We start from the raw sequence: 26,564 nt of genomic DNA, 5'->3' as shown, positions 1-26,564 counted from the left end.
CGGGGGCCCGATCCTGCACCACACACACCCCCTCTCCCTGTCTCCGCAACGGCCTGCGGGCCCGGGGACACGGCGGCGACACCCCGTCCCGGGTGGGCGCCAGGGGCTCCGGGCCACCGGCCCATGCCAAGTGTCCCCAGCCCAAGAGTTCCCCTGCCACGTGTCCCCACACCAAGGGACACAATGGCAAGTGTTCCCTCCGCCTGGTGTCCCCTCCCCGGTGTCCCCATGCCAAACAGCTCCATACCAAGTGTCCCCTTGACACGTCTCCATGCCAAGTGTTCCCAAGCTAGGTGTCCCAATGTCAAGTGTCCCCATGACAAGCATCTCCATACCAAATGTCCCCGAGCCAGGTGTCCCCATACCAAGTGGTCCTAAGCCAAGTGTCCCTGTGCCAAGCAGAGCCCCACAGGGTCCCAGGCCTCCCCCAGCCCCTGTGGGTGCTCAGGCCAGGGGACAGCAGTGTCACTCAGCAGTGTCACCCAGCAGTCAGGGTCCCAGGCCTCTCCCAGCCCCTGTGGGTGCTCAGGCCAGGGGACAGCAGTGTCATCCAGCACTGTCACCCAGCAGTGAGCAATGTCTGAGGGTGGTGGGCAGTTGCAGGGGGCGGCCCTGTAGCAGAGCAGGCTGGCTTGGATGGGAAGGGGCATGGGCAGGGGAACAGAAGGTATGGGATGGGCACAGCTGGGGGACATGGTGCCTGTCACTGCACCTGGTGGACTTCACAGGACAAAACATAGGAGAAAGTGTGATGGCTCCAAGTGACAGTGTTTAATGTGCTCTTGCGGGGTGGGGACAGGGACATGTGCCAGGCAGGATGGGGATGGGGATGCGGGACAGCTTGAGCCAGGTGGGATGGGGATGGGGGCCACTGGGGTGGGCATCACAGCATGGGGACACTGGTGTGGGGGTGGGATGGAGACAGGCCATTGGGATGGAATGGCAGGATGGGGACGAGACACTGGGATGGGGATGGTGGGATGGGGACAGGTCACTGGGCCAGGGCCAGCTGCAACTCGACTCTCCCTGCCTCAGTTTCCCCAGGAGAGCTCATCTCAGCTGGGGACAGAGTGGCAGGGAGGGAGGGGACACTCCTGGGCATGTGGGGTGGCACCAAGCCCTCTGCCTAGGGGTCTGGCAGGTGCTGCTCGTCCCCCTTGGGCTCACAGCCGGTGTCCCCAGTCTGGCTGAGGACAGCCACCTCCTGTCCCCAGCGATGCGGGGGGCTGGCGCAGAGGGTGTCGCGGGTGGCAGTGAGCCGCGGGGCCACCTGCCGCAGCAGTGCCAGCAGCCGGCACTCACAAGCCCAGGGGTTGCCCGAGATGTCGAGGTCCAACGCGGGGCCGGGGGGCCGGGGCGGCAGCGCCAGTGCCCGCAGCCGGTTACGCGCCAGGTCAAGGACGTGGAGATGATGCAGGGGGTGGAAGATGCCGGTGGGCAGCTCCTGCAGCTCGTTGTCCTGGAGGAAGAGGAGGCGCAGGGCGGGAGTGGGCGCGAAGGCGGCGGGCGGCAGCGTGCCCAGCCGGTTGCCCTCCAGGTCAAGCTGCTCCAGTGCCTGCAGCCCAGCCAGCGCGCCCGGTGCCAGCGATGCCAGGCGGTTCTTGGACAGATCCAGGCTGCGCAGGGAACGCAGCCGCTGGAAAACCGCTGGCGGCACCTCTGCCAACGCATTGGCAGCCAGGTCGAGCCAGCGCAGGTGGGGAAGGTGCTGGAACCAGCTGGGCTGCAGCACCTGCAGCTGGTTCCCCCGCAGCACCAAGTGCTGGAGGTGGCCAGCGCTGGTGAAGATGTTGGCGGGGAGGTCGGCCAGGAGGTTGTTGGTCAGGTCGAGGATGCGCAGGGTGGGCACGGGCCGCAGGAGGGCTTCGGGGAGGGTGGCGAGGCGGTTGGAGGAGAGGTGAAGCTCTTGCAGCCAGGGCAGCCCAGCCAGCGCGGTGGGGGGGAGAGTGGCCAGCGCTGTGAACTCCACCGAGATGGCCAGGGTGGTGGTGGGCAGCCTGCTGGGGAAGGTGCTCAGGGTGGGCTCCGTGCAGACGAACCGGGTGGCATTGGGTTGGGGGGAGCATGGCGCAGCAGGGCTGAGCGGCAGCAGCAGCAGCAGCAGCAGCGGTGGCAGGATCTGACCCGGTGGCATCATGGTGCTGGGCTGCGGGCAGGCGGCCATCATCAGCCGAGGGTTGTGCAAGCCTTGTTGCCACCAGCTCTCCGCCCCGGGCGGGCAGGCCATGGCTGCAGGCAGGAAGGTGCTCAGACCCCCATGTCCCCCCAGCCCTGACCCCAGTGGAGCCCCCCAGCCCTCCCCTCACCTTTCCCAACGAGCCGGCGAGGCCTCCTTGGGGACCGTCCCGTCCGTCTTCCCGGTGTCTGTCACACCCAGGGCGGTTGGTGGCTTGGCATCACGTGCCAGTTGGGAAATCACAGCTCACAGGGTGCCAGCATCCGGGGCGTCCCCGTGTTCCCATGGCACACATGGCTCCTGGGGGGGACAGCACTGACACCCCACTTCCACCCTCACCCCTCTCAGGGACGTTATGGGACCCCAGCACACACCACACCATGGGCAGCACACGGTGCTGCACACCCACTTGGGGGAAACTGAGGCACGGCACGTCACGGGGAGCGGTGGGACCCTGTGTCACACCCACAGCCTCACGGCAAAGCCCCACGAGTGGCCCCGTGTCATGGTGAGCCGTGGCCAGCGGGGGCTGCGGGCTGAGCACCGAGGAACTCAGTGCATGGGAGAGGGGCTGCGAGTCGGTGGGGGTGGGTGCTGGGGGGTGGGTGCTAGGGGAGGGAGCTTGGGGGGGGGGTCAGCACACGGGTGGGTGGGTGCAGAGGGAGGTGTAAGCACAGGGGGTGGGTGCACGGTGGGTGCCCAGCAGCGTGTGAGCACGGGTGGGTGCACGTGTGTGTGCAGCGGGATGCATGTGTGCCCATGGCAGGGGGTGCATGGCATGGGGGGGATGCGTGCATGCAGGGGGGCTTTGCACACCGGCAATCCCCAGGCCCCCTAGCCCTGTGGCCCCCACCCACCAGCAGCACCCCAGTGCCCAGCCCCGGTCTGTGCTGCCCCCAAGGCTGGGGGTCCCAGGGTGGGGGGTAAGAAGGCGCCGAGGCGGTGGTGGGGGAGTCGCCTCTGGTAAACGGGCGTTTATTGGGGCCGCGGGGTACAGACCGCGGGCGGCCGCATGCATGGCCGCGGGGAGGGGGGGGGCACCCGCCGCCCCCCACCCTATTTACAGCCTGCCACCCCCCTGGGGACCTGCCACCCCCCTGGGGACCTGCCACCCCAGGGCCAGGCAGGGGTGGCACCGAAAGGGCACCCTTTGCCAGCAGAGAGTGGGTTCGGTGGGGAGCCCCCCCAGCCCCAGTGGTGCCCCCACACCCCTGCTGTGCTTTCCAGGAGGGGGGGGGGGGTGCCTGTAGGGGGGGATGGATGAGCCCCCCTCCCCCCCCAAGCTGGCACTGGGCAGGGGTTGACCCCCATCCAGGGGCAGGGGTGTGAGTGTGACCCGTCGCCAGATAACACACACATTTGGGGGCCCGGGCCCCCCCACCCCATGCACCCCAAACGTTTACCATGTCCCACCACCACAACCAACGCACTCTGGTGGCACTCCCTGGCCAGGTGTCCCCAGGGTGCCGGCAGCACCCACAAGCCCCCCTGGGTGCCGCTGACAGGGCGGAGGGGCTGTGGGCTGGGGGGAACAGCCCTGCTCTGCCTCGGCCGTGCCCGTGTCCGTGCGTCCATCCTGCTGCCTCCCAGGGATCCCCCTCCCAGGGTGCTGCAGTCCCTGGGTCCAGCCTGGGGAGAGGATGGGATGGACGGACCCCCCCTCCCCAGGACCAAGAATCCAGAGCGTGGGGCACTGCCCCATGCCGGCTGGGGACACCCCCAAACCCCATCCAGGGGCACCCAGGGGGTGCCTGTCCCCCCCACCCACCCACGCAGCATCTCACCCCCTGCCCACAGCTGCTGCCCCGGCCACCCTTCCCTGTCCCCAGGGAGCCGGGGGACCCCATCAGTGTCTTGGGACCGGGGGACACACGCAGGGTGGGACCCTATTTTCCCGAGGGAGTCCGCTCCACGCCATAGCGCAGGAGGTGGTGCAGGTCCGTCAGCGCCCGGGGGGGCCCAGCACCGGGTGCCCGTGGTGCTGTGCCATGTCGCCCGTAACCCCCCGCTGGCACCTCGCCGCTGTTGAACGTGTGGTTCCTCTTGAGGTGGACGCCGGGGCGGCCTGTGCCATTGTTGGCATTGAAGTTCAGCTGCTCAGGGTGCCAGGGTGGCCCCTCAGTAAAGTCTCCCCCCTCCCCACCGGGTGCCGAAACGACCCGCCGGCGATCGGGGCTGGGGTGCGGTGTGCTGGTGAAGTCACCGTAGGAGCTGCGGGGTGGGCGGCGGGCACCGGTGGGTGGGTGTTGCCGGGTGCGGGGACCCTCCTGGGGGTCCAGACCCCAATGCCCATCACCCGAGGAGTCGCTGAGTTCGGCCTCCAGCTCCTGGTCCACCAGGATGGTGTGGCAGGAGAGGGGGATGCCGCGAGCCGGGCGGCCGGAGCCGGCGTGCAGCCGCCCAGCACCGGTGCCGGTTGTGCCAGATCCACCAGGGTCCCGCAACGCGGCGTTGATGATGTTGTGACTCTGCTCCCAGGTGCAGTTTTGGAGGGTGCCGGGGCAGCGTTTCTGCTGCAACGGGGTCTGCTCCGGTGTGGGCAGGACCCCTGAGTCCAGGTCATGTTGGGTGACCTTCCCCAACTCCTTGGGCCACCCGTTGGGCATGAGCGGGGCCAGCAAGGCGCCGGGTTGCCCGCCGCGTGCCCGCCGCTCGCCCAGCCGGCTGACGCTCACCACCGACTCACTGTGCGCCAGGATGGTCTCCTTGTCCTTGCGGCGCGCCAGCTCCTTGCGGTCCCGGTGGCCAATGAACCAGCAGACGCTGAAGCCAGAGATGACGGCACCGATGACGAAGGCGGCTACGGAGGAGATCACCAACAGGTTCACCGATACCAGCCCATCTGGCTCGTCCACAAAGCTCTCTGTCACCAGCCCTGGGGGGTGGCAGGGGGGACACGTGTCAGGGGACAGCCGTGGCACGGACCTGGTAGTGCCACCGCCATGCCCCCATCCCCATCCCTGCCCACTACTCACCGTCGCACTCGCCCAGGTGGGATGTGCTGCCACCAGCGATGTCCTGCTCAAAGGCCACCCTAGGGGGGTGCAAATTGGGGGGGGGGGGGGGGGGGGGGTGTCAGCTGGTCCCAAATCACCTGGCAGAGGGCTCTCAGCTCGCTTCAGCAAGCCATGATTTTGCTGGGTCTCAGCAGTAGGGGGTTGCAGGAGCTCCTGAGACCCTTCTGTCCCCACCTCCTGTGTCCCCCTGTGCCCCCCCGCCCCCACCGGGCCTGACAGCATTACCTGGGGCTGGGCTCCAGGAAGATGCAGGAGCCCTCAGGTGTCCAGCCACAGTAGGGGTCCCGGCTCCCGAGGCAGCTCCTGGCAGGGAGCAGAGAGTCAGGATGAGCCCCGACACGGGGGTGGGGGGGGCAGCACCCTGGCCCCCACAAGGGCCCCGGGCCCCACACTGTGCCGTGCCTCAGTTTCCCCGGCTGTGTTCCCAGCCATGCTGAGCCCTTCCCAGCCAGATCCCGGCGCAGGGCAAATTCCTGGGATATGGAGGTAGCCCCCCCCTGCTCCTCGCACGCCCCCCGCAGCGATCCCTGCCCACCCCGGGGGGTGGCTGAGGCGGGCGCACTCACTTCATGCAGCCTGAGTGCTGCTGGCAGCGAGCCACGGGCACCCTGGCCACGCAGGGCGGGAAGGCCAGCAGCAGCGACCCCGCCGCCTTGTCCAGCTCCAGCCCCAGGAGCCGCCGCTCGTCCTCCGTGTCCCGACCACACCTGGGGACAGGGCAGAGCTCAGCATGGTCCTGGCCCTGCCCCACGCCTGCCACCATGGAGCTGGTTCCAGTGTAGACTGGTTCACAGGAGGGCATCTTACCCATTCACCCGCTCACCCCTTGGCATCCCTCTGACCCATCCCCTCCAACCACCCATCCATCCATCCATCTCACCCACTTATCCCCAACCACCTCATCCATCCTTCCCTGTCATCTTGCAACTGTCAGTTAATTCCCCCCTAAACATCTCACCCATCCACCTATCTCATCATGCCCCCACCCATTCAACCACCCCCATCCATCCAGCTCTCCAACCACTCACCCAATCACTCATCCAACCACCCATCCAACACCCACCCACCCATTTACCTGCCCGCCCATCCATCCATGCACCCACCCACCCATCCACCCACTCAATCCTCCTCCATCCATCCATCACCCACCCACCCATCCATCCATCCAACACCCACCCACCCATGCAACCACTCAATCCTCCTCCATCCATCCAACACCCACCCACCCATTCATTCACCCACCCATCTACCCAAACACCCACCCAACCATCTACCCAAACATGCATGCACCCAGCCACCCACCCACCCATCTGACCACCCTCACCCACGCACTCCTCCCCTCCCCTCCCTCCCAGCACCCAAGCACCCACCTCCCAGGGTGGTAGGTCTCAAACTCCTCCAGGAAGATGCTCTGGCTGCCGGGGGGCATGGGCGCGGGGTTGGTGCTGGCGTTGGGCTGGATGAGGAACTTGAGGACGGTGCCGGTGCTGGAGCCCAGGAAGACCACGGTGTGGTTGCCCCACGGCCCTGCTGCATTGTCCACCACGATCTTGCGGAGCTGGTACCTGTGTGACGTGAATGGGGCAGGTGTTGGGGGCCATAGGAGCCTGTGTGTCCCCCGGGAGGGTGTAACTGAGGCGGGGGTGAGGGGTTGGGACCTTCCCCAGGTATGGACAGGCTGTGCTGTGGCTGGCCCAGAGCAGGGACTCCCCAAGAAGCATGGCAGATCCCAAAGGGAAACTAGTCCAGATTCTGGCCAGGACCCAGCCAGACCCATCCCAGATCCCACCCACGACTCATCCCAGATCCCACTCAGGATCCTGCCCACATCCTGCCTGAGGCCAGCCTGGATTCCACCCCAATCCCAGCTGGGATCCAGCTCAGACCCCACTAAGGAGCCAGCCTGATCCCGTGGTAGGATCCCAGCTGGTCCCCAGGCCCCATTCCCATCCCCAGCCTCATATCCCCATCCCAGCCTTGTGTCCCTGTCCCCAGCCCACAGGCCTGTCTGCAGACTTGTGCCCCAGATTCGCATCCCCAGCCCCACGTCCCTGTCCCCAGCCTTGTGTCCCCATCCCCACATGCCCACTCTCAGCCTCACGTCCCCAGCCCCAGCCCCGTGTCCCTGTCCCCCATGTGCGCTCTGGCTGCCCTGCTGGCAGGAGGCTGCGGCCTGAGAGTGCCGCTTGATTAATTCCCCATCAAGCAGCAATTAAGGCAGATTTAATTAGGACGAGACAATCTTGACTGCAAAGTGTATGAGATTTATCAGGTCTCCCAGCGCTCTCATGCATGTGCAAGGGCAGTGCAAGAGGCTCCGGCCAGCACCCACCGCCACCACCGCCCCTCCCTGGGCCACATCCTGCCCTGGGGTGCTCACCGGCTCATGGTGCGGAGGATCCAGGGTGCATTGCCCAGGGACGGCACCGCCTCGTCCATCAGCGGGTGCGTCTTGACGAAGTTGAGGATCTCGTCGGGGAAGGTGCTGGAGGAGTTGTAGCGCATCCCCGGGGACGCGCAGCACCCAGGCCTGCAGCCACAGCACGGCTCAGCATCCCCACGGCCACGCTGGCCCTGTCCCCAGCCCAGCTGGTACTGGCCCTGGCTGTCACCGTCCCTGTCCCCCCACCCCCATCCCCACTACCCTTCCTGCTGGTGTCAGCCCTGACTGTCCCTGTCCCCATCCCTGTTCCTACTCCACCCCCGCCACCGTCCCTGCCAGTACCAGCCCTTGCCAACCCTATCCCTGTCCCCATCACCATCCCTTGTCCCCATCACCCCCCCCATCCCCACCACGCTCCCTGTGGGTACCCATCCTGATCATTCCTGCCCCCATCCCTGTCCCCGTCCCCACCCATGACCCTCCTATCACTGTCCCTGCAGGTACCAGTGCTAGCTGTCCCTGTTCCCATCCCCATCCCTGTCCCCATCATCATCCCCATCCCATCATCCCCCCCATCCCCACCACACTCCCTGTGGGTACCAGCCCTGATAATTCCTGTCCCCAGCCCTGTCCCTGTCCCCATCCCTGACCCTATACCCACTTCCATCAATGCCTGTGGGTACCCGCCCTGGCTGTCCCTGTCCCCATCCCAATTCCCATGCCCCTTCCTGCCAATCCAAGCCTTGCTGTCCCTGTCCCCATCACAATTCCCATGCCCCTTCCTGGCAGTCCCAGCCTGGCTGTCCCTGTCCCTGCAGCGTGTCACTCACCGGGGCTTTGGCACCATGTCCTCTGGCACGGGTGTCCAGATGGACTCGGGCGATTTCTGCTCCCGGAAACGTCCCTCAAAGACTGCGGCCACTTGGGTCATGTCAAAGGCGCAGACAGCCGAGCCGGGGATGCTGGGGGGATGCGGGCACGGGGTGAACACCTCAACCCACCCCCCATGTCCCCCATGGGCACTGGGGCACACCGGGGGATCCTAGCCCAGGCCCAGGGGTCTTGGCAGGGTACAAGAGGGTCCAACCTGTTAGCAGGTGTGGAGAAGACAGCCAGGACCACAGGGCGGCCGTCCAGCTCCAGGATGTCTGTCACAGCTTGGATGACGTTGAAGTAGAAATGTGAGTCGCCCGGCACAGAGCAGTTGAGCCGGGCCTTGAGGAAGGAGGTCCACTGCTTCTCCAGCACCCGCTGCGAGCCCCCCATGTCGTTCTTGCACACCCGGGCCACCCGGGACACCACCACCTGTGGGGTGGACACCCATCATCACCTGGTACCCAACCCTGATGACCGTCCCCTTGTCCCTGTCCCCACTTTGGGTGTCTCGGGCCACCATGGGGATGTCTCCCACCTTCTCCAGGTAGTTGAACTCCATGGCGATCTCCCGGAAGAAGAAGTAGACGTGGCTCCTCCATTCCACGGCATGCACAAAGTAGGGCTCTGCAGGGACAGTGGCAGGGTCAGGGATGTCCTAGGGTGGTGTGAAAAGGGGACATGTGCCACGTCTTGGCATGGCACATGGTGGCATCACGCCGGAGGAGGCACCTTTGAACCATTTGGAGTCATGTTTGACAGTGCGGAGGGTCGGGCTGTCCCCTAGGCTGCGGTAGATGACGGCGTCGATGGCCAGGAAATCTGTCACCGTGGCGGTGAAGAGCATCCCCCCTGCACGGGAGAGGGGCATCAGCCAAGCACGGGGGGGCAGCACGCAGAGCACCCGGCATGGCACCGGTGATGCCAGCACTGACCTGTGAAAAGGGCCACGTTGGCGTGCTTGGGGTCGTAGGGACACCGGGCCATGCCACTGATGTTGTCCCCAACGGGCTCCAGTGTGTCCATCTACAGGGGGTAAGACGGGGCTGGGAGCAATGCCACGCAGCAGCAGGGTCCGGGCTGCCTCGGTGGCACCCAGACACGGTGGGGGACATACGTGGGGTCCCAAGTGTCCCCATCCTGGTGAGGGTGGGGGGCACTCACGCTGTAGTTGGCGCAGACGGGGTTGAAGGCATTGGTGCCGCAGATGAAGAGCAGGCTCTCGTTGCGCACCAGCAGCACCTTGATGAAGTTACGGCACTCTGCCTGTGCCGGGGAGAGGGGACCGTCATCCCTCGGCACCTGGACCCCCCCACCCCACCCCTGGGTGCTCCCACTCAGGCCTCCATCACTGCAAGGGTCTGGCTTGGGGGGGGGGGCTGTTTTCACCCCCAAAATGGCATTTATATGGAAATTGGATTTCTGGCAGATGCTGGGCTGCGCCTGCTCCGATCCACGGGCCCGAAAGAATTAATTACAAACCCAATTATCCAAGCGGCCAATAAATCACAGAGCCACAGCCACTGGCAGGGAGTGGGGAGGTGGCGGGTGACACTTTGGGGGGAAAACAGGGTGGCCTTGTCCCTGTGACAGTGGATGCAGAGGGTGCTCGGCCACCACCTGGGGGGGTCCCACGGAATGCGGACCCCCTACCCCATACCTCGTGTTTCCCCTTCATCCGGCAGATGCTGATGTCGTGCTGGTTCGAGCGCCAGGTCAGCTTCTGCAGGGGGGGCAGAAATCCCAGCATGGGGCCGGGAAGAAGCTGGCAGCACCCCCTGGCACCCCACAGCACCTGGGGGGCTCGGCACTTACCCGGTGGTAGCGCATCTCACCAGCACCAGTGGTCTCCAGGCTGACGCGGTAGACGTTGTCCCTGGGGAGGGGGACACGGGTGTTACCACCCTGCAGGGCTCCCAGCTGCGATGCTGGGGGCACCCCAGGAATGTGCCCCCCAGTGAGGTATGTTGGGGGTGTGTGGGATCCGCCACCATCCCCCAAAAAGGTTTGGGGTGCTGGGGTGAGCAATGAACATCACCGCCCCCCCCCCCAAGTGCCCCACAGCAGATTTTGGGGTGCCTAGGGCAGGTAGTGAGGTCCCTCCCCAGCAAAGAGGGTTGGAGGTGGGTGTTGGGTGCCCACCCCTTGCGGGGGGACTTTGGGGGCTGCGGGCGGTTCAGACCTGTCCCCGATGAAGAGGGTCCGGTTGACCTTGAGGATACGCTGGATGTTGAGGCGCTGGGTCCCCCCACCCTCGGAGCTGGCCAGGTGGCTTGTCCCATGGCCCACAAAAACGGCATAGTGCTTCAGATCTGGGGGAGACACCGGGGGGGTCACAGACTGCTTGGGGGACCCCTACCCACACTGGTTGCCCCAGGGCCAGCCAGGGCAACCTCCTTCACCCAGCCCTGCCATAGATGCCCCCTCCTGCCTTCACCCCAAAACCCCTGCCCATGGGTGACCCCCTCCTGCCTTCACCCCAAAGCACCCCAAAACCCCATCCCATCTCTGCGTCGAGCTGTGTCCCCCCCTTGCGCAGCAATGCAGCACCCTGCCCCCCCCGCCCCCCCAGGTGGGCACTCACAGTCCTCGGGGGCCACGGCAATGGGGCCAGGCTCCTCAGGGAAGGTGCCATGAGCCGTCCTCTCCGCCACGAGCAGGAGCAGCAGGACGAGGGGGACGAAAGGTGGTGGCCCCATGGTGGCCCCCAGCACGGGTGGGCACCCACCGCACCTGTGGGCATGGGGAGAGGTGGGAGGGGGGCAGCACCCACCCAGTCACCTGGGTTCCCTCCCCATTCCCTGCCGCTGACCCCCCCCCACCCCAAACCCATCACCAGTGCTGGGGTCCTGGGGGGGTCTCTGGGCGCGGGTGGGGGATTAAGGCTCCGGCAGGCACTGGGCCAGTGCCAGCGATGAGGGGCCAGCACAGGATGCGGCTGGGGTTGGTGATGGGGAAGCCAGTCCTTCCTCGGCTGAAGAATTTCAAATATGCTGGGAAAAGCAGCCCCCGCGCCCCCGCCGAGCCACTCCCAGCGCCTGCGCTCCTCCACACTGGGGCTACTGGGCCCAAACTGGGGCTTTGCTGGCAGGCTGACCACCAACAACCCATGGGAGAATTAAACCAGTGTGTGCTGGCATGGCAGGGCTGGGGACATGGGGACACAGGGGTGTGGGGACATAGGGACATGGGGGAAGCCAGTGAGACTCTTCCCTATCCAAAATGCCGTTGGGATGGCTTGGAAAATCCCTGCAGACACATTGAAGCACCATGTGCCATGGCACCCCCGCAGCCGGACAGCCCCAAGGCCACCACCACCATCCCTGCACTGCACCAGGCCACTGTCACTGTCCTGCCACCCTTCCCCGTGGGGCAGTGGGGATGGGGGAAGGCTGGCTAATTAGCAGCCAGGCGAGGATTTAATTGATTATCAATTCCATGAGAGCATGGAGCGGGTGTGATCGAACCGTCGCCCTCCTGCCGCCATGTCCCCTGTGGGGACCAAGGACGAGTGACATTGTGTGGGCTGGGGGTCATGGTGCCTGGACGTGGGGCAGCACCAGTGGGGAGACTCATCCTCATCCCCGTCCCCTCTGTGGTGTGACCTGGCACTGTTCCCACCCTGGTCCCCTCTGCGGTGTCGTAGCCTCTGGGGCATCTGACCCCGACCCTGCTGTGCCACAGCCCCTGCCCCAGTGGGAATTGACCCTGGTGTCACAGTTCCTGGGGACAGCTGACCCCATCCCCATGGTGTCACAGACCCCATGGACACCTGACCTGGTCCCTGCAGTGACCCAGCCCTCAGGGACAACAGACCCCATCCTCAGGATGTCACATCCCCAAGGACACCCAGCTCTGTCCCCACGGTGTCATGGACCCCAGGGACATCCAACAAGATCCCCACATGGTCACAGCCCCTGGGGACACCCAATGCCATCCGCATGGTGTCACGGCCCCTGGGGACAACTGACCCTACCCCCATGGTGTCATAGCCCCTGGGGACAACTGACCCCATCCCCACATGGTCACAGCCCTATGGGGACATCCAACACCACCCCCACAGTGTCACAGTCCCCCAGGGACAACTGACCCTGTCCCCATTGTGTCACAGCCCCTCTGGGGCAGTGAGCCAGGCACAGATGGACTCACCTCCCTGGTGGCCTCCTGGGCACGGCCACAGCCAGGCAGGGCTGGGATAACCAGCCGTGGAACGGGTCTGTGCCTCAGTTTCCCCACCTGCCCAAGGAGCAAATGGCATCGCCCCTTATTAATTTTTTTATATATTTCTATTAAAAATAACTAACGAGTGCCTGCAAGAGCAAACAGTGCCTCAAAGCCCAATGCGGCTGAGCCGGCAGCGCAACCGTGGCACTACCGCAGCAAACACCAAAAGCAACCCAGAGGTTCGGTGGTGCCGGTGACTTCATGCCAAGGAGTGGGATAAAGGGGATTTTTTCCCCAAAAAGAGGGAAACGAGCTGGGTTTGGCACAGGGAGCTGCCGGTTTGTCACCCATGGCACCTGCGGTGCAGCCAGGCTGGTGGCAGTGTGCCATGGGTGACAACCCGGCCAGGATGGGCCCCAGCTTGGAAATTCCTATTTTTTAATATATTTTTTTATGCCTCAGCTATTTTATAAAAGCCATTAACAACTTTATTGCTGTAATTAAAGCCTCAGAGGCTTTTACCACTGCTGCTGAACTAGGGGGCTCCCCCAGAGCCACCCGCCCCCATCCCCCAGCCTCCCCTTAGGGGCTCCTCACCCAGCCTTGTTGCCCAAAGAAGCCATCGTGCTTGGATAACGATGTCCCCACGTCACAACTGTCCCCCCATGGCTGACACCAGCAGCATCCAAAACCCACCACATTTAAGCATCCCTGCAGGTCCCCAGGCACCGGAGGGACCCCAAAAAGCAGCCTAAGAAAAGGGCTCAGCGTATATCAGACACATGAGAATCCACCCATGCCGGGTGGGATTTGGGGTGGGGGGAGGTCGTGTCACTGCCTCGGGTGCCTGTAACCCCAAGCTGGGGGTCTGGTGTCACTGTCCCCTCCAGCCTGCATGGTGACAGGAGCGGGCGCAGGGTAACCAGAGCCTCCGGCACCATAAATGCCTGCGATTGTGTGGGCAAAGAAAAGGCACCGAAGGCAGCGGGGAGGAGGGGGCTGCTGGGGAGGGGGCTGCCAGGGAGGGGGGCGCGGCAGGGAGGGGGTTGGCAAACAGGGACCCATTCACAGCGGTGCCAGGGGAGAGGGGACAGTCACCATGGGTGTCCCCAGCATATGGCTGGGGGGAAACTGAGGCAGCGTGGGGGGACAGGGCGGCTGTGCCAGGGGTGTGCTGGGGACTCCGGGGGGAACCGGGGTCTCCAGCCTGGATGGTTCTGACACCGCACAGCTGAACAGCCTTGGGCATGTCCCTTGTCCCTGTCCTTCCTGCAGCCCCCAGCTCCGTGCCTCAGTTTCCCCATCTGAAAGCGCACTCAGCCCTCGTGCTCTGCACACAAAGGTTTGGAAGGGGTGGGTTGTGTGCACAAGCTGCTTGCTCTGTCCTCCCCCCCAACCCCCGCAGCATCTCCCCAGCCCCCATCACAAGGGTGAGGGGGAAGGAAGGAGGGGAAGCCCTCCAGTTTCTCCCCCCCTCCATGCTGCCATTCCTTGGGGGCTGCTGCAATCTCCCAAGCCACCTCCCCCCAACCCTCGGCCTGCTGCGGGGGGGTATGCTGTCCCCCTTTCCCAGGGATGGGAGCCCCTCCCCATGGCATCTGGGCACGCCTCATGCCCCCCCCCTCCCAGTACCCCGCTCTGCCCCCCCAAGACCCCCGATCTGCCCACCTGAGCTCCGCCGGCCACTGCCTATGGCACCGCCACCACTGTCCCCACCACTCGGAGGGGGGGTCCCGGACGGCTGGGTCCCATAGCTGGGGGTGGGTCCCCCCCACCCCAGGACGCCCCGACGGCGCTAGGGGCTCCGGCGTCCCGAAAGCAGCCCAGCTGTCACAGACCCCCCCCGAGGACCCCCAGGGGAGGGGGGCCCGCGCCCCCCACCCGCGCCAGGTGGGAAGGTAGGGCTGATGTCACCGTAACCGGAGCCACCCCCCACCCCCCCCCACCCCAGCACCTGTCACTACAGCCGGGAAGCTGGGGGGGGGGGTGGGGGGGGCACCCATGGGACCCCCCAGGCGGCACCACGGCATCCCTTCCCAAAGCATCACCCACCCGGTTGTCACCCCCCATCCTCACCGGCCATCGCCGCACCCGGAGCTGATCCCGGTTCGGCTCATTCCCTGGGATCCCGGATTCCATCCAGCTGGCTCAGCCTCAGGACATAAACCCATCAGAAAGGCACCGGGAAAGGCGCGGGGGGGACACACACCGGGAAAAGGGGGGAACGCTGGGAAAAAGGGGGGGACACCAGCCCTGAAATCCCTTAAAATACAACTTCGGGGGGATAATGGCAGCAGCGGCCCAGCACGAGCCGACACCAGCCCCTAATTAACCAGGGTTCGTTAGCAGCCATCTGACAAGGGGTGCGTTATTGACACTCCCCCCCGCCCGCGCATAATCTCGGTATCTAAATCCTTTCCCTTTTCACAGGGCTAATGCCAGATTTTATATAGTATCTGGGGTAATTTCCTTTAGAAAGTACCCAGCGCCAATAAGCAATCAGCAATTAGATATGCTAATGAGGTCCTTATAAGCAGTGTTAAGGAAAATGCCCCCCCAGCCCCCTGAAACGTAGCAGCTGGTCCCCAGAGCATCCCTTGCTCGGCGGAGTGACACAGGAGGTCACCCCCCACTGCCACAGAGGGGGTTTGGGGGTCACCAGCAGCAGACCCCCTCCCCGAAATAATCGTGGGGACCCCCCCCAACCCAGCTGCTGCTGCTGCTGCCGCTGGGGCTGGGGGGCTCAGCCCCCCCCCCCCGGGTTTCCGTTCCGGGCCGGTTCAGATGGCAGAGCCAGGAAGCAGCTGTCCCCACGGCGGGGACGGAGCAAATGTCACCCCGGCCACCTGGCACCGCGGGCTGGCCCTGGCCCTGGCCCCTGCCATGTGTCCCCCCCCCGCCTCTGCCAAGCAGCACCTCCCGAGGGGGGTCCGGGGGGGGCTGCAGGCAGTTAGCACCCCCAGAGCTGGGGGGGGGGGCATGAAGATGGGGCGGACCCAGCATCGGTGAGGTCCCCCTGCGGGTGACAGGGACTGGGGGGGGGGGGCACCGGCGTGGCGAGGGGGACACACACAGCACCCACCATTTACCTTGACGCTTCTGTGGCCCCGCCGGCGGCTCAAATGTCCCCCCGGGCCTCCTGCTCCGGTTACCAGCTCTGCTTACAGCTGCCGTTTATAGCCCCCGTCCCTGTCCCTTGTCCCCTCCCCATCATCCACGACCCCCCTGGGTGGGGACCCAGGCGCCTGAGTCCCCCCGGGACAGCCCGGTACCCCGGCACATCCTGGACCCCCAGACACCAAGGGGGTCTTATCCCTTGACATGGGCTCTGGGACGGTAAAGACACCCCCAACCCACCCCCCCACCCCCCCCCCCCCGTCACTTTGGGTGGCTTTGTCCTCGCACCTGTCACCTACCGTGGGTGCCCAGGGTGACATGAGCTGCTGGGTGCTGTCAGCACCTTCAGTACCCGCTGGGTGACACCCATGGGTGCTGGGTGCCCCTGGCATGTCCCTTCCACCGTGCCAGGGCAGTGCTGGTGGCTGGCCAGAGCTGCACGGTAATTTGCGTATTAAATACATACTAATCTGCATATTAAGCACGGTTTCCTACCGAGGAGGCATCACGCTTCACGCCAAAATAAACCCCATGGAGGGGACAGGGGGGTGGCAGGTGGGGTGCTGTCCCCCCCAGTTCACAGCCCTTCTCCCCCCAGGGCACATGGACCCTCCTGTCCTGCTGGTTCCCCCAGGGCACTTGTCCCTGCAGACACACATGTCCTCATGTCCCCCCCAAGGACTGTCACCCCCCTTGTCCCCAGGGGCACTCATTACCTTGTCCCCCAAAGTGCTCATCCCCCCTTGTCCCCAAAGGGGCACATCCCCCCATGTCCCTCCTGTCCCTCCAAGACAGCCATCCCCCTTGTCCCCCTTGGCCCCAGAGGCACTCACCCCCCTCATCCTCCCTGGTCTCCCCAGGGGCTCTGCACCCTTGCTGGGTCCCCTTGGCTGCAAGCCTCACCCTGGCACCCACATGGCCCCAGGGCCACCACAGCCATGGGTGGCCACAGACAGGTCCCACCGGTGACAGCAGGTCTGAGTCACTGCTTCCAGCCTTGTGCCTCAGTTTCCCCTTGGTGTGGGAAGGGGGAACCTGCTGCTCCTGCCCCAAGCCTGGCCACTGCTCCTGGGAGCCCCCTCCCAAGGTCCTGCCAGTCCCTTGGACCACACCTCCTCTGTGCACCCCAGGGTGCCCCATCCCCAGGGTGCCCACATCCCCAAGGAACCATGTCCCCAGGAAGCCCACATCCCCAGGAGCCCATGTCCCCAAGGAACCATATCCCCAGGGTACCCCATCCCCAGGGTGCCCACATCCCCAAGGAACCCTGTTTCCAGGGTGCCCCATCCTCAGGGAGCCTTGTCCCCCAGGTGCCCTCATCCCCAGGGATCCCCATACTAAGGGATCCCCATTCCAGGGACCCCATGTGCCCAGGTGCCCCCATCCCTATGGAGCCCATGTCACCAGGGTACCCTGTCCCCAGGGAGCCCCATCCCCAGGGATTCCCATCCCTAGGGTGCCCTCATCCCCAGGGATCGGCATCCACAGGGGTCTCTGTCCCCATGGAGCCCATGTCCCCAGGATGCCCTGTCCCCAAGCGGGCGCAGGAACACGCAGCTCCTGGCTCCATCACCACAGGCAAACCCAGCTCCATGCAGGAGACCCCCCAGTCACCACCCCCCACCCCGACCCCAGTGGCTGGGAGAGCCAAGGAGGTGCCGGCGAGGCAGGAGCAGGCGCTCAGCCCCTCAGCCCGCTCATTTTTTAAGCCTTAATAAAGTCGAGGTGTTGTTTTTGGTGGTTTGATTTCCATTTCGGCCTCCCCCGCGCTGGCTGCGCTCAGCTGCTCTGCTCTGGCCGGGAAAATAGGGCTTTTAATTGCTCCCAGCCCAGGAGCCCGCGCCACCAGTTCAGATTTCTACGCTTCAAAACACTTATTTAGAGTTAAATAAGATTAAATATCTACTTGGTCAAACAGCGCAGAGAGGGGCAAGGGGTGCGGGTGAGCACTGCGGGGTGACAGCCCCTGGGGTGTCACCATCCCCAGCATCACGCTCTCCCCTTGGTGATGGAGATCTCAGATCCACTGTGTCACTGTCCCCAGCATCACACTGTCCCCTCGGTGATGGAGGTCTCAGACCCGCTGTGTCACTGTCCCCAGCATCACACTGTCCCCTCGGTGATGGAGGTCTCAGACCCGCTGTGTCACTGTCCCCAGCATCACACTGTCCCCTCAGTGATGGAGGTCCCAGGGCTGCCACCCAGGGCACCTCCTCTGCAGACCCCCCTTCTCCTGCCTCTGAGCCACCCACCTTCTGGGGACACCAGGGGATGGGGACTCCAGTGGGGACAGGGACCATGGCCACCCCCGGTGAACCCGCTCTGGCCAGTGGCTCCCAGTATGGCTGGTGTGCCAGGAGGGTGGGAGGTGGCTGCCGGGGTGCACGCCACAGCACGTGAACCCAGCCTTCACCCAGCCACCCCCTCCTCCTCCTCACGGTGAGGCCGCAGGCTGTGACCCCGCTGATCCTGCTCTCTGCTCTGCAAATGCCAAGTTCAAAGGCTTCAGTGGTGGCACCCGCATTGGCGGTCCTGCTCCCGCGGTGGCCGGGGACAGACGGGATCTGTCCCGCACCGCGAGCCAGTGGCACCCCGGCACCGGGGCACCAGGAGCCCCAGCTGAGCTGCGGGGTGTGCAGGAGCCCAGCTAGCGTGGGTGCTGGCACTGCGGCACTACCGGGGCACGGGATGGGATGTGGCGTGGGATGCAGGATGTGGGATGGAGGGCGGGATGTGAGATGTCGGATTTGGAGTGGGATGTGGTGTGGGATGCAGGATGTGGAGTGGGATGCAGGATGCGATAAGGGATGCAGGACGGGATGCAGAGTGGGGTGCAAGATGCAGGCTGGAATGCAGGCTGTGATGTGGGATGCAGGGCAGGATGCTGGATGGGATGCGGAATGCTGGATGGGGTGCAGAATGCAGGATGGGATGCAGGCTGGGATGCAGGATGCAGGCTGGGATGCAGGATGAAGGCTGGAATATGGGATGTGGGATGCAGGATGCAGGCTGGGATGCGGGATGCAGGATGCTGGATGGGATGCAGGCTGGGATGTGGGATGCCAGTGGCGGCACGGAACAAAGGGCCATTGTTCACGGGTGCGCGCCCAGCGCCACCGCCTCCGCGCTCGCCGCCTCGCCGGAAGGTCAGGTGTTTCCTCGCTGCCCTCGAAACAGCTCCTTGTTCTCCTACCAGCGCCAGCAAAGCCTGCTCGGCCACCGGCACCCACCAGGCCGGCACGGGCCCAGCCCCCACTCCACCACCACCATGTGCTCCCAGCCACCAGCACTGGAAAGCTCATGGCAGGATGGGTGACAAAGGTCCCTGTCGCCTGGGTGGCTCTGTCGGATGTGCAGAGTGTCATCTGTGTGCGGGTGTGTGTGCACGGGATGTCACATGTGTGCGGGTGTGTGTGTGTGCACCACGGGTCACATGTGTGTGTGCAGTGGGTGTCACATGCACAGGTGCCAGCATATGAGCCGGCTGACACACGTGTGCAGGCATGTGGCTACCAGAGGTGTGATGTGTGTGTGCACACTGGGTGTCATGTGTGTGCAGGTATGTGTGCAGAGGTGTTGGTGTGTGCACCAGCTGGCACATGTGTCTGGCACACGTGTGCCGGTGTGTGTGCACCGTCATGTGTGTGCAGGTGTCAGCATGTGCACCGAGTGTTGTGTGTATGCACACCACATGTCATGTGTGCAGATGCTGGTGTGCACACCGGCTGCCACATAAGTGTGCAGATGTATGTGCACCAGGTGTCATCTGTGTGCAGGTCGTGGTGTGTGCACCAGTTGTCACATGTATGCAGGTGACTGTGCACGGCGCATCACATGTGTGCTGGTGCCCACACACCAGCTGTCATGTATGTGAGGGGTGTGCAGGGATGGGTGTGCACAGGAGTGCTGTGCATGTCTGTGCACACAGGGCTGGGGTGTGTGTGCTGTTGTGCACGTGTGAGGGTACACACACATCTGTGCACAGGGCTGGTGAATGGGCACACGCGTGTGCATGAGACTCTCACGTGCACGTATGGTGCATGTAAGCAGCAGGGGCTGTGCAGTGCACATGCGTGTGCACCGTGGCTCTGACCAGGGTGCTTGGGGTCGGGGGCGCGGAGTACCCCCATACCAGGCAGCCCCTCTCCACCCAGCTGGGCAGGATCAGGCCCTGGGCCATGCTCCTGGGCTATTCCCAGCACTGACCTCATGCCACACCAGCTTGCTTCCCAAAAGGTGACATGAAGGATAGGGCGCAGGCGGTGCTGGGGCAGCTGCTGGCGTTATTTGCAGCTCCACGCTCCCTACCTGCTGCCCTGGGCAGGATCCGGCCCCAAGCAGGGCAAGGACAGATCCCAGCTCCCAGCCTCCCAAATCGCCTTCTTAACGCTTCCTGATTTCCCAGCGCTTTATCTAACATCCCCCGGCAGGAGATGATGGATGGGCTGATAATCAAAGCCAGTTACGCTCCCACCACCCAAACCAGGGCCGCCCTCTGTGGGGGCACGTGGGTGCTGCCACCCCTGCCTCTCCCCAGCCTGCTCTCCTCCATCTCCTTGGGTTCGTTTTCGGTGCTGGGATGGAGTGGCTGCCACCCCCTGTCCTGGTGTCCCCCCCGGCTACTGCAAAGCCACATGCTGACCCCTGCTCTGTGCCTCAGTTTCCCCACCTGATGCGCAAGCGCCCCACGGGCATCCGCAGCCCCACATCGCCCCGCTGAGGGTGCACCTGCAGCCGCCGCTCCCCCAGGGTCCCCACGTCCCCCCCACCTCCCCCAGATCCACCCGGCACCAAACCCGGCACTGAGCTCAGCCACGGTGCTGCTGGGTTTGATGAGATTATCCCAGTGGGCAGGATTACACAGGGAAGAGCCGGGGATTAGCCACGGCACATCGGCACACCACTGCCACGACTATGGCTGGCCTTGCTGCCAGCGGGCTGAACTGGGCTGAACTGGGAGGAACTGGAACCAAGGGGTGACTGCCAAGCTCTGGGGCTGAGGTCCCTTGGGACCTTCTCTGGGGACGAGTGGCTTCACCAGCCACTGTTTAATTAACTGGCTGCCAGGAACCACCACAAAGAGATGAGAGGGATCTTTTCTCGCCCCCCCCTCCCCTCTTTTTTTTTTTTTAATTTGACAAAATTGTAATTAAATAGGGAGTAAAATCCTGTTAGCACAAGGCAGCCCCGCTGGGATCTCCTTCCGCACCAGACGATTGCTCTTCCTCTCTCTCCTGCCTTCGTGAAGGGAACCGAAACCTCCGTCACCCCTTTCGGGGGGCACAACTGCAGCCCAAAGGTCCCCAGGGACTAATTGCAGGGTGTCCCCAGGGCCATTGGGTCCCCTCCATGGTGGGGTTGGGTGCTGCCGGGGATACGGCAGCATCCTTTTGGGTACCACGCTCGGGTAGCCACCTCCATTACCATCCTGGGGATGGAGGGATGGGAAGAGCCCCCAGAACCCCCCCGGGACACAGCTCCCATGCTGCCAGGGGTGATGGGGTGATGCTGGTGGCAATTGGGCACAGATGGGTTAAGCAGGCACTGTGGCACAGCCCAGATGGAGCCAGGCTCCTTGGTTTTCTTTACTACTGTTTATATTGCTGAACACCAGCTGGATGCCACCTCACCAGCACCACCGCGAAACCATCCTGCCCAGGCCGCTGGCAACCCGCTCGCCTGGCACAGCCAGAGATGCCGGCACGGAGAAAGCTGCTCTGGTTAACACCGCGGTCCATGCTGGTAGGAAAATCTCAGCAAAGGCAACACCGGGAAATAGATATGGCTGGAGCGGCCCCGGTGCAGGAGATGCACCAAGGGGCCGGCGCAGCTCAGCCCACTGAAAAATTAAATCGCATCCCAACTGGCAGGTTTAATTAAAAATATTCGAGCTTGTCTAAGGATACAAACTGCATCCGGCACTGCAGCAGGGATCTGCATCCAGCGCCGGTAGCCGGCGAGCATCATGCCGGCACGGGCCTCACGGCCAGGCTGAGCCCCCCCAGCACCGGTACGGCAGAGCTGGTGGGAAAAGCTCTCCCAGGAGCCACTGGTTTAACTGGGAGCCAAACCAACCATCACGTGGCATGTAGAGCTCAAGCTGCAAGGGATGCCGGCTCCAAGGACCGAGGGGGCGTGAGAAGGGGACAGTGACACCCAACCCCGGCACGTCACCACCCTGCCCCATGACTTGGGGCTCCTGGCAGGGCTCGGAGCTCCAAAACCACTGAAAACCTCCTGGTTTAGGGCAAGGACCAGGACCCCGATAACCCCTCAGCAGCTGAGGGCAGCTCTGTCCCAGGGAGCGTGCAGCCACACGTGTGTGCACACATGCACACACATGCACACGTGTGCATGGCCACCTCTAGACCGCTGCGGTCACTGGGGTTTGCCAGGGGCTTTGCCACTGCCGGGGGGGTGGGGGCGGTAAATTTGGTTATTTCCCTTTGTTTATAAGAACGGCAGCAAAAACATGTTGGGAAGCGGCTCCCGGGGGGGGGAGAAATGAGCCGCCTCCCCCGCAGCTGAAACACCGGCGGCACTGGCGGCGCTGGTGGGGGCTGAGCTGCCCCCCAACATCCTCAGAACCTGAATGCGACCCCCGCAGGGACCACCTCCAGCCCCCCGCCCCATGCACAAAACCTCCCCACTGCAGCCACGTGCCCCGGTGACAGCAGTGACCCAATTCCCGTGTCACCCCGGGGATGCTGCAAAAGGGGCGTCTCGGTGGGGCAGGCAGAGCATCACTGCCCAGGCTCAGCACCCGCCCAGATCGGGCTCTCATCACCCAGCGGGGACACGCACCTGCAAACGCCACCCCCATGGCTGGGTGCTGGGGGGGGGAAGACAGTGCGATGCCAGGGCCCTGGCATCCAGGGCCGGATCCTGCACCGGCCGGCTGTGCTGTGCGCGGAGCCGGGAGCTGCCCTCTAGTGTCACCAGTTCAGGCCCTAAATTGTGGCTAAAATTGCCAGGGGGGACACAGAGGGCCCCCCCCAAGCTAATGCACTCCTTCCTCGCGATTGTCTCGGCAGGACGAGGGGCTCAGCTGCGACCCCCCCCAGTGCATTCCCAGAGCAGGATGCGGCTCCGCTGGGGCCAAACCCAGACCCAACCAGACTGGGGTGCGGGGGCCCGGCGGGGGGGCCAGGGGTGGCACATGTGCCACCCCTGTGTGTCCCTCCCCCAGGCACTGGGGGCAAGCAGAGGTGGGTGTCCCCAAGGGGTGGTTGGTCGTGGCAGGTGTCCCCCCGCCCCAACTGCTCCGCAGGGTGGGTGGAGGGGTTGTGCAGCACCCAACACCGAGGGCAGGGGGGCTCCCCACTGCACGACTCCCCCGCTCATGGCCTCATTTGGCAGAGGGGAAACTGAGGCACAACAGGAGGCAGCGCTCACCCAAGGTCACCCCAAGCTGACAGCATAGCCCCGTGCCCCTCCCCTGCTCTCCTGGGGGAAGCTTCCCCCCCTCCAAAGCTCCCCATGCAGGGATGGGGCTCCCCACTCCCTCCCACCCCACGGGGGGGTCCAGCTGGGGCAGGCGGAGGCTGGGGGGGGGGCAGCACTCTAACTGCTCTGGGTTATGTGGGAGCAATGGAGGTCAGGCTGGGGGGGGGGCGGGGGGGGGCGGGGGGGCCCAGGGCATGTTGTGGTGAGGGCAACAGGGGGGTTGGGCTCAGCACCCCCCACCTTATGTTATTTCAGAGTTACCCCCCCCCCCAGCCCCAAATCTGCAGATGGCACGACATTGCTGAGCCCCAAAAGGGGGGAAACAGGCCCCCCCCAGCCCCACAGCCGCTGTCTGCATGGGGCTGCCCAGCCCTGCCCTGATGCTGGGGGCTGCCAGCCCCCCCCTCCATCCACCAGGGGTGCCCCACTTCTGCCAGATGCCCCCCCATCCCCCATCCCTTGCTCTCACCAAGTTACAGCTCCAGCAAGACGGAGCCAGGGACCCCCCAGTTTGTGGGGGGTCTGTTTCCCCCAGTCCTGCAGGGTTGTTTTTTTTTTTTGGGGGGGGGGCTACAACAAACACCCCCCAGCTGAGCCCTCACTGCTCCCCACTGCCCTTTCTGGAGCTGCATTAGACGTCCCCCCCATTTCAGCCCCTCCAACCCCCGCAGCCCAGCAGAGTCTGCATGGGGTGGGGGGCACACACCAGCCCCCCCTTTTTCTGCCTCCCTAAAACAACAAGCCCTGGCTGCTTCCCAAAGAAGTGGCAGAGACAAAACGGAGCCCGATGAAGCAGGGACCCTCCCCCATGTCCATTCTCCTAGCCCGAGGGGTGCCCCCCCCGCCCCCGGTGCCTCAGCACCTCGAGCCCATTACCGTGTCCCGGGGCTGGCGGGGTGTCGGGGTGCCGGCCCGGGGTGCTGATGGGTGGGATGGGGGTGTGGGAGGGGATGGGGGGTGGGACTGGGTGCTGGGGGGGGCTGGGTGCGGGACTGAGGGGATGGGGGGGGCTCAAGGGTGCGGGATCAAGGTGCTGGGGGGAGACGGTGGTACAGGATCAGGATGCTGGGGAGGATCAGGGTGCTGCGGGGGGGCACAGGGGTGCAGGGGATTGGAGACCAAGGTGCTGGGGGGGGCATGGGGGTGCGGGGAGGCTCTCCGGGGTGCTGGGGTGGGCTAGGGGGGCAGGATCAGGGTGCCGGCAGGCTAGACGGGGTGCCGGGGGGGGCGAGGGGTCCCCGGGGTGAGGACTGGGGGAGCCGGGGGGGGGGCCAGGAGTGCTGGGGTGGGGATGGGGATGCAGGATGGAGGTGCTGGGGAAGCGGCGCGGTGCAGGGGGGCCGCAGGGTGCAGGGAAGGGGATCAGAGGGGTGCAGGCTGGGGGGGCCGGGGGTGCGGGGGGGCCGGGGGGGCACCTCCAGCCCGTGACCCTTCAAGGTTCCGCCCGCTCCGCCCGGAGAGCCGCTAACAAAAGCGCCGCTTCCCAATGCAGCAGCCGCCGGCGGCGGGAGGGGGGAGGGCGGGGGGGGGGGGGCACCCCTTTCCTCCCATCCCCCCCCAGCACTGCAACCCCCCCCCGGGAGGGGCAGCCGATGGGGAGCGGGGGGGATAAACCGGGGGGGGGACACGACACACGGATACCGGCCCGCAGCGCTGGGGGGGCGGGAGGGGGGGGCCCGGCCGCGCTCTTACCTCGCTGTCCCGGGGTGGGGGGGTCCTGGGGGGCGCCCGGGGCACCGCGCACCTGCGCCTGCCGGCAGCGCGGCTCGGCCCGGCCCCGCTCCGCTCCGCCGCGGCGGGAGGCACCGGAGCACCGGAGCCCGGGCGGGGCGGGGCCGCGGGCGGCGCGGGGGGGCGCGGGGGGGCCGCGGCCGGGGCCGGAGCCGGGGCCGGGCCCGCGCCCGCCCGGTGGCTGCGGCTGCACCGGGGCCGCTCCGGCAACCGCGGCGCTGGAGGAGCCGCTGCCGCCGCCGCCGCCGCCGCCGCTCCCGGAGCGGCTGCGCCCCCCGCCCTGCCCCCGCCCCGGGGGGGCGGCCCGGCCCGGCCTCGGGCCCCCCGCCCCCGGGAGGAGGGGAGAGACGGGGGGAGCCGTTCCCGCCTGCCCCGGCCCCCCCCGGCGGGAGGGCATCCCTCCCTCTGCCTCCGGCTGCACGGAGGGGGGCTGGGACGGACCCCCCCACCCCCCGCCTCAGTTTCCCCCCTTTCCCAGCACGAAGGGGCACTAGGTTGGACTTCCCCACACCCCGTGCCTCAGTTTCCCCTCTTTCCCAGCACGGAGGGGGGCTGGGACTGTCCCCCCACCTATCCTCAGCCTTGCACACCCCCGGCAAGGTGGCTCTCCCCCCTCCCCTCTCTGGCACTGCAGAAGTGGCACCGCCAGCCCCTGCCTCAGTTTCCCCTTGCCCAAGGGGGTCGCCCCCAGCACTGCCAGCTGCTGTGACACACGCAGCCCCTGCCTCAGTTTCCCCCTGCACTCTGAGCTGCCCTGCACCCCACAACTGCAGCGAGGGGAGACCAAACCTGCCCCCAACCCCCAGGGTGCAGCTGATGCCAGGGTGGGTGCCTGGGTGGGGGGCACAGCAGGGGCTGGGGGCTGGCACCCAGGCTGGGGACCCAGTGTGGCGGGAGATGCTGCTTGGATTTCACTGCTTTAGCGCTTTGCCACCGCCCCCCCCCCCCCCCCCCCCCCCCCCCCGCCATCTGCTTCCCCAGCCTGTTTTAGCTGAACTTTCCCCAAAAAAACCCAAATCAGGGCAGTCAGAAATAAACCATCTCCCCCCGCCCCCGAAGCTCAGCACGGGAATTCTCGGCTGAGCCCCCCAAGGTGCCGGGGTGTGCCATGGGTGATGCCACCGGGTGTGGCACCGGGGTCATGGCCCCGTGGCCCGCTGGGCCTCCTGTGCCACCTCCCTGAGTGTCATGGGTGCACTGAGCTGTGGCCAGTGTTCAGCCTGCCCTGGCAAGCAGGAGGTTCCTAACGCTGCTGTTGATTCACCTCTTCCTGCCTCTCCCATCCCTGCCGGTCCCCAGGGCTACGCCCGGGGGGGGGGGCACTGGGCTGCCCGTGCTGGGGGGGGTCCCCAGGGGAAGGAAACCACAGCCGTGACTCAGCGCCTGAGTCACTGTCCCCAAGGGGACACTGAGGGGACACAGCTGAGCCCCTTGACCTGTTCACACACCCTCAGCTCGCCACACTGGCCAAATTTGCGCTAATTAAGGCTAATCAACACTCCTCTGAATTAATTCCTCCCAATTATCATGCGTCCTGCAAGCATTGCCGAGATGCTTTTTGCTGAACATCAATATCCCACAGCACCCCGACATCCCGTGGCACCTCGACATCCCATGGCATCCTAATTATCCCACAGCACCCTGGCATCCCACAGCA

At 65.3% G+C, this 26,564-nt stretch overlaps 2 protein-coding genes across 6 annotated transcripts; both read right to left on the bottom strand.

Annotated features, from left to right (window-relative positions):
* Nucleotides 1–747: 747 nt before the first annotated feature.
* On the bottom strand, nt 748–2,418 carry LRG1 (leucine rich alpha-2-glycoprotein 1). Of its 3 annotated transcripts, none has more exons than XM_056335838.1 (2): nt 2,307–2,418; nt 748–2,146 (listed from the first exon to the last, which is right to left on the bottom strand). In XM_056335838.1, the coding sequence occupies exon 2, from the start codon at nt 2,135–2,137 to the stop codon at nt 1,127–1,129; it is 1,011 nt and encodes a 336-aa protein (XP_056191813.1). In that variant the 5' UTR covers nt 2,138–2,146; nt 2,307–2,418; the 3' UTR covers nt 748–1,126. The 3 variants fall into 3 exon arrangements, with proteins under 3 accessions (XP_056191813.1, XP_056191812.1, XP_056191814.1); XM_056335837.1 differs by having other exon boundaries at nt 748–2,229; nt 2,307–2,396; XM_056335839.1 differs by having other exon boundaries at nt 748–2,141; nt 2,307–2,382.
* A 1,536-nt stretch (nt 2,419–3,954) lies between these two features.
* On the bottom strand, nt 3,955–25,158 carry SEMA6B (semaphorin 6B). Of its 3 annotated transcripts, XM_056335822.1 has the most exons (18): nt 14,690–15,111; nt 12,599–12,685; nt 11,034–11,182; nt 10,632–10,761; nt 10,265–10,325; nt 10,110–10,172; nt 9,614–9,715; nt 9,385–9,475; nt 9,182–9,301; nt 8,988–9,076; nt 8,664–8,881; nt 8,407–8,538; nt 7,574–7,723; nt 6,564–6,758; nt 5,760–5,900; nt 5,419–5,496; nt 5,152–5,210; nt 3,955–5,051 (listed from the first exon to the last, which is right to left on the bottom strand). In XM_056335822.1, the coding sequence occupies exons 3-18, from the start codon at nt 11,146–11,148 to the stop codon at nt 4,063–4,065; spliced, it is 2,733 nt and encodes a 910-aa protein (XP_056191797.1). In that variant the 5' UTR covers nt 11,149–11,182; nt 12,599–12,685; nt 14,690–15,111; the 3' UTR covers nt 3,955–4,062. The 3 variants fall into 3 exon arrangements, with proteins under 3 accessions (XP_056191797.1, XP_056191796.1, XP_056191795.1); XM_056335821.1 differs by lacking the exons at nt 12,599–12,685; nt 14,690–15,111 and adding an exon at nt 24,869–25,158; XM_056335820.1 differs by lacking the exon at nt 12,599–12,685 and having other exon boundaries at nt 14,690–15,112.
* Between the last annotated feature and the right edge of the window lie 1,406 nt (nt 25,159–26,564).

The sequence above is a fragment of the Falco biarmicus genome, chromosome 4 (genome assembly GCF_023638135.1).
Source record: "Falco biarmicus isolate bFalBia1 chromosome 4, bFalBia1.pri, whole genome shotgun sequence".
NCBI classification, from domain to species: domain Eukaryota; kingdom Metazoa; phylum Chordata; class Aves; order Falconiformes; family Falconidae; genus Falco; species Falco biarmicus.
This window is presented reverse-complemented; position numbering and strand designations above follow the sequence as displayed.

Bases quoted from the DNA above. Each gene is read 5' to 3' on its own strand.
- LRG1 (XM_056335837.1), bottom strand. From the start codon at position 2,227: ATGGCCTGCCCGCCCGGGGCGGAGAGCTGGTGGCAACAAGGCTTGCAC.
- SEMA6B (XM_056335820.1), bottom strand. From the start codon at position 14,784: ATGGGTTTATGTCCTGAGGCTGAGCCAGCTGGATGGAATCCGGGATCC. The intron at 10,173-10,264 runs GTAAGTGCCGAG...CCCCCCCTGCAG, and splicing joins GTGAGATGCGCTACCACCGG to AAGCTGACCTGGCGCTCGAA. The intron at 5,211-5,418 runs GTAATGCTGTCA...GCACCCCCCTAG, and splicing joins TTCCTGGAGCCCAGCCCCAG to GGTGGCCTTTGAGCAGGACA.